Source organism: Nematolebias whitei, chromosome 15 (genome assembly GCF_014905685.2).
Source record: "Nematolebias whitei isolate Nwh7 chromosome 15, NemWhi1, whole genome shotgun sequence".
Taxonomy (NCBI): Eukaryota; Metazoa; Chordata; class Actinopteri; order Cyprinodontiformes; family Rivulidae; genus Nematolebias; species Nematolebias whitei.
In genome coordinates, this window is record NC_056512.1 from 3,017,158 (window position 1) to 3,024,028 (window position 6,871).

At 40.9% G+C, this 6,871-nt stretch overlaps 1 protein-coding gene across 1 annotated transcript in view; it reads right to left on the reverse strand.

Annotated features, from left to right (window-relative positions):
- rcn3 (reticulocalbin 3, EF-hand calcium binding domain) overlaps positions 1–1,224 on the reverse strand; it is a 166,812-nt gene extending 165,588 nt beyond the window's left edge. The window contains exon 1 of the mRNA XM_037689300.1: positions 996–1,224. Within this exon, the coding sequence (XP_037545228.1) occupies positions 996–1,222 (227 nt within the window). The 5' untranslated portion in view covers positions 1,223–1,224. The remainder of the gene's footprint in view (positions 1–995) is intronic.
- Between the last annotated feature and the right edge of the window lie 5,647 nt (positions 1,225–6,871).

Consider the following 6,871-nt stretch of genomic DNA (forward strand, 5'->3'; position numbering starts at 1 on the left):
CCATCATCCATGCATCCTCCATCCATCCATCCATCCATCCATCCATCCATCCATCCATCCATCCTCTTCTGCTTCAGGGTTGTGGGAGCAGCATCTTCACCAGGGAGGCACAGACATCAACAGCCTCCTCTTCAACTCTTCTAGGACCCCATGGTGTTCACAGACCAGCTGACTATTTATTAATTAATATCCTGATGCTGCTCAATAATCCAGGTAGAAAAATCTAAAAAGTTAAGTCTGGTCCTCTGGACATTCACAAAACAAACAATACAGTTTATAATAAATAAACAATAAATGTTTTTTGTTAGTTTTGTTTTTTGAATGTCCAGAGGACCAGACTTAACTTTTTTAGATTAATAAGTAATAAATTTATGTTTTAATTTAATGAAAGACAAATCTTTAAAATTCAAGGACAAAATTTAATCTAATTGTTTTCAAGTCTGTATCTTATTGTAAAAGCAGTTTCAAAGATTACAGCACAGTGTGATGTTTTGCAATTTTAACATGAACCTTGTGCATATCTGCAAATAATAAAAGTGAAGATATTTTTAATACATCTTTATTGTAAAAATCTATACTAAAATGAAAAACACATGGGTTTAAAGCAGCAGGAAGGCAGTAAGGTAGGATTATGAATCAGGTTTAAAAGTTACAGCTCATGAGGTACTCCATTAGAGCATGACATCTCTTCCTCAACATCATGTGACAAAGTCTTCAGGGTGTTCTTCTTCTAATGTGTTTAGTGGTGGCTAGTAAGTAGCTTAAGGGAGCACTACCGCCACCAGGTGGTAAGACCAGTTGGATTCTGGTCCCCGCCTACAGAGCTGATCCAGAAATGTACATGGAAACACAACAGACCCGAACCGATCTGATCCGCACCGTAACAATGGAAAAGGGGCATCAGTTATGTTTAATTCTGCAGCAGGTTCAATTCCTCTCTGAAGACAGCTCCGGATCAGTAGGAACCTGGAGGAGAACATGTCAGCAGAACTTACGCCAGCCGGTCTTTGCTCTCCTCAGGGGTCAGCTGGTCGAAGGTCTTGGCCTCCTCCTTGCCCAGGAAGGCCTCGTGGTCGTACTGGTAGCCGTGAGTGTCGTCATGGGCGTGGTTCGACAGGTCGGCTTGATGGTGGACCCGCTTTTCCTGAGCGGGAACCGCAAAGACCACAGCAGCCAGAGAACTGAAGAACACCACAGAACTCAGTAGAACCATGATGGACATCTGGACACTTCAGGAGAGACACAAACGGACAAACTGTAACAAAAAACTGAAGTGGTAGACTTGTTTGTCCAAAAAAGGTCATGCATGTAGCTGTTCCAGTAAGACTTTGTTTCCCATCAGAACTGTTTTAACAACTGGAGCTGGTTTAATATCTTATTTCAAGATATTCAAGGTGCTTTACACTGCTATCCGTGTCCTCATCTACCCATTCATACAGCACTCTACTAGATCTCTACAAAGATAACTGAAAAAATCATCCTAAAGAGACTAATCAGTGCTTTTAGGTCCGACAAGCCTGCTGAAAATATGAGAACACACACACACAAAGTGCAGACAGCTAAAAATATCAACCATCGAGTAGAGTGCAAGCAAACAGATCTTAAACAAACATCACACTTTAAAAGAAAGTTAAAGTAATACTGTAATAACAGTAAACAAATAGTAAAACAAATAAATAACACTTTCTTTTTTTATTATTTCATTTTGTGCTCTTACAGAGTTAAGATGCCGGCGACTCCAGTAGCAATTCTTTGCATAAAAAAAAATCCAGATCTAATGAAAGAAATTAAAAAGATCTCTGACAAATGGACAAAATGCATGAAAAACCTGACTAATCCCTGGCCAAAAGATGGAACACTTGATCTATCCATGTGTGAAGACATGCAGGTGAGGATCATTGATTATAAACCAAACAACAAAAGACGTAGTGAAAAAAGAAAGTTAGAACTAAACATTCTTAAACTCTTTAAAGATGAGGGAAGTGCTTATCGAACATCATTAAGAGATGCAATCATTAAAATAAACAATATTCAAACCAAAAACAAAGACCTTGAAATTGACATGGAAATGAGCAATACAGATTTGTAAGTAAAAGGACTTTATCCTTTGGTAGGAACAGTAAACATAAAAGGAGACTTTGATCTTCACAACCACAAAACACCAACCATCAACCTAGCCAACCTTCCTAAAGAATTTGAAATAGCAACGACATCTGAGGAAAATAAACAAACGACACAAAAGGAGAATGTTAGCAAAATAGTCACCAATTCCACAAATACAAAATCCAAACTTCGGCAGCACAGTTAAACGAGCGAGTGAACGCCCACAAACTGGAATAATTTACTGCTTTGCAGAAAGGAAAAGCATGCTACATCACACACCTGGAGGAAAATCATATTGGCTTAAACTAGATAATAAAGGTCTTGACCTTCAGCGTGAGATTACACGTGCTGAAATCTCAGAACTAGAGTCAGTCATCGATAATGCAGAAGCACAAATTCTAAAAAACCAAAAGCAAACAATTGTCCCAACTGCAGAAATGAACATGCCTAGGACAGATAAAGATTTCAATCTTAAATACAGACCTAATTGCAGGTCACCTGACCGTCAAGTTCATGCAGCAACAAATAATGATGAGAATGAAGTTTCAGTAACAGATCACAATTTAAGACCAAGAGAAGATCTTAAGGCACCCGACAGGTACACCAATCCAGGACAGTATCCAATTTTAATCAAAGGAGCAAGAGCTTGTTATACGCCATGGCAGTCTCTTGACCTGACTAGATTGATCTCCCGACTACCTGATGTTCAGTCAGGTGCAGGAAAATTTATTAAAAGCTTTGAAGCAGAAACAACAGGCCTCTTCTTGGCTATAGGGGACATAAAGGCAGTGTGGTCAAAAACAATCGGACTGTCGGCAATGGAAGCTATGTTCCATGGCCATGGGTGGATGATGAACCCCCTGGCCGACGGAACAGAACTTAATGCATACAGAAATGAACTTTGGAAAATGCTGAGAGCCCAGTTTCCAAGTAGACTGGATCCACAAGCGCTTAAAGCTGAGCCACTTGAAGAGACTGAACATCCAGCAACCTATGTCGACAGACAACTCAAAAAATGGAGACTGAGGAAGATCCACGTGAAAGCCAGGTGATGACAACACTATTCAGAACATCACTGGTGTCTGCCATGCCCAGCCAAATCCGTGACAAGTTGGAGGACGTAGTGGGACTAAACTCTATGTGCTATCCTGAGTTTTGTGACCATGTGGTGCACACAGTTGAACAGCATCGGAAAGATAAAAAAAAAGTCCAAGATGCAGATCGGAACTTGCAACGGAAACTCACTCAGTTGCATATCAATGATTTCCAGAACAAATCAAAAGAGAAAACACAGGCTCCAGTCTTACAAACAGACATGAACAATGCTATACCTCCAACCACTGGAGCCCAAATGCAGTTGCCCCAAGCCCCTATCTTTCAGGGCCCACCACCCCCCCATCATAAATGTCTATCCAAATCAAACAGGCAGATGGCAGCCTGGTGGACTGAGGAAACCCTACACTAAAAAAAGTTTGGGAAAGCAAACTCGGCCAGGCATTGGACCGTGTTGGAAAGCACGCAAAGTTGGCTGTGGAAAGCTTAGACACAACATTAAAAACTGCAAATATTCAACTCCGAATCCTGGCTGGACTGGGCGTGGTCGGGGTATGAGATTTGGTTGGGAACAACCAAGAGGCCCTGTCAATCCATTTGCATCACAACAAGGTTTCTAGGGCTGCCCAGAGAGTCCTATTGGAGAGTGTGAATTACCCATTTTAACAAAATTCAGATGCAGAACCAATACTTCAAGTTGAAATACAAGGTAAAATAATTCCAATGTTAGTAGACACTGGAGCTTCATTCACATGCGTAAAATCAAACTATGCCACACGCCTCCAAATGTCTGACAAATTTGTCAAGACCATAGATTTCTCAGGACAACGACAAAAGAATCAAATGACAGCTCCAGTGGATCTAACTGTTAATCAAACAAAAGTCAAGATACCAATTTTAGTGTCAGATCAAACCCCAGTAAATTTATTAGGAAGAGATGCATTGTGTAAACTTAAAGCAAAAATCTGGTGCTCACCACAAGGAATCTGTTGACAGCTCAGGACTAGATTTCCAAATGTACACCCAAATTGAACATGCAAATATTTACTGGCTTGGAGACATTGCACAACCAGTAATATATTTTAAAAAAATGGGAGAAATACATTAAAGTTCAACTTCCTAAAGCAAACCCACCAACAAGTGTCTATCATTGCACTGTTTTATGATCCTTCATGCAGTACAGTATTTGAAGAAGAATGGGACAAAGCAACAAAAAACCTAAATGTTGAACTGATAACACAAAACATTGTCATAGGGCAACAAGGTGTAGCAGTAAACGTTCAGACCAATTCATTCATCACAAAATGGTACAACGTTCCAGAATCTGCACCTCACATAACCCTAATAGTAAATGAAGGCTTTGAGTCAAAAGACCTCGGACCAATGATGCTAGCAGCGTCCCAAGCTGAGTGGAAAGCAACAGACAGCCCTTTAATATTTACTGCAGATGAGGCAGGCATGATCAAAATCCTTTGTGGTACTTCTATGATAGCAAAGCCACAGGTAACTGTTCCAAGGAAAAAACAAATTCAACACACTCCAGAGCCTGAGTTAGGTCTGGATGAATTAAAAATGAAAATGCTAAAACACGTTCCAGACCAGTTGTGGTCAAACCCTGTACAAATTCAATTAAAACCAAATGTGAAATTACCTTGTCGATTTCAATATCCAATGAAACCAGAAGCAGAGGAAGGAGTAAGCTCAACAATATATGGATTGCGAAAAGCAGGAGTGCTAAAAGAAACATGTAATCCATGCAATACTCCTATACTACCAGTGTTAAAAGCAGACAAGTCTAAGTACCGGCTGGTACATGATTTAAGAGCTATAAATAACATTATCTCTGATTGGGCAGCAGAACTTCCAAACCCACACACACTTCTGACAAACATCCCTTCAGAAGCCAAGTATTTTACAGTTTTTGATCTGTGTTCAGCATTTTTCAGCATCCCATTGTCTGAAGAATCACAAGATCTGTTTGCATTCACATAGAGGTAAGCAGTACTCTTACACACGACTTCCACAAGGGTTCAAACACAGTCAACATGTGTTTAATCAAATATTAAAGCAAGACCTTGAAGACATTCAAATCAATAGTACTTTGTGTCAATATGTTGATGACATTTTGATCTGGTCACCAACAATCCAGGATTGTTATCAAGACACCATTAAAGTCCTCCAGAAGCTAGCTCAGGGAGGACACAAAGCATCTCAAACAAAACTACAGTTTTGTAAATCACAAGTCGAATATCTTGGAAGGCTAATCTCTCATGTAACTGTCTATCTCTCCAGAACATCTGGAAGGAGTGAGTAAAGCCCCTCAACCGCAAACTGTTAGTCAAATGTTGACATTCTTAGGAATGACTGGATTCAGCTCTGAGTAGATAGAGAATTATGCAGAAAAAACAGCACCACTCAGAGAATTAATAAAACAAACAGGGAATCAATCTCCAAAATGACCCTTAATGTGGACAAATGAAGCTAAAGTAGCTTTTGAAATAATCAAACATGACATGCAAGTTGCACCATGTTTAGCAACACCAGATTATACAAAACCATTTTTTCTGTATGTTGCAAACCGACAAAACATGTCTGCATCAGCAGTGTTGATGCAAGAAACTTGTTTTGGACGTCGACAACAGCCGATCGCATATTACAGCACAAAGCTTGATAATGTTGTCCAAGGTTGGCCAGATTGCTACCAAGGACTAGCTGCATTACACTATGCCTATGAAAAAGCATCTGCGATAACAATGGGTTATCCAGTTGTAATTTACACACACCAAAATTACTGAACTAATAAATCAAGGAAAATTTGTGTTAACACCTGCAAGGAGCTTACAATACAATTGGATTACAAGCGAAACGCCGGACACAGTCTTCCAGCTGGATGACAGACTTTTTTTTTGAGCGGACCGCTGCAACGAGCTAACGGGGAAACCACGGGGAGGCGGAGTATGCATTTACGTGAGTAAAAGTTGGTGCACGAACTGTACTGTTGTAAATAGCTCATGCTCGAAGGCTTTGGAGCAAATAACAGTGAAATGTCGGCCACATTATCTACCCCGAGAGTTCACAGTGACTTTTATCACAGTTGTTTACATTCCTCCGGACGCTAATGCTAATGAATCACTACAGGAGCTACATGATATCATCAGCTCGCTGCAGAGCAAACACCCCGAGGCTCTTTACATTGTAGCCGGAGACTTTAACCACGTGAATCTAAAGGACTGTCTCCCAAGCTTTAATCAGCATGTGGCGATTCCAACACGTGGAGACCGCACGCTGGACCGTGTTTACACGAACATAAAAGATGCATACAAAGCCGAACCCCGCCCCCACCTAGGACTGTCAGACCACATCTCAATCTTCCTGGCTCCTGCTTACATGCCCCCGCTGAGACGCTCCAGACCGGTCCAAAAGGAAGTTAAATGCTGGATCCAGGACAGTGGCCCCATACTGAGAGATTGTTTTGATTGAACAGACTGGCAGGTTTTCAGAGAAGCTGCTGAAAATGGAGGTTCGCTTGATCTTGACCAATACACATCCTCAGTTCTGGGTTACATTAGTACATGTACTGACACAGTCTCCACTGTCAGAAATGTTAAAAGCTACCCAAACAGAAAACCTTGGCTGAATGCAGAGGTGCGTACCCTGCTGGAAGCCAGGGACATTGCCTTCAGGTCTGGAAGCTCAGAGGAGCTGAGTAGGACAA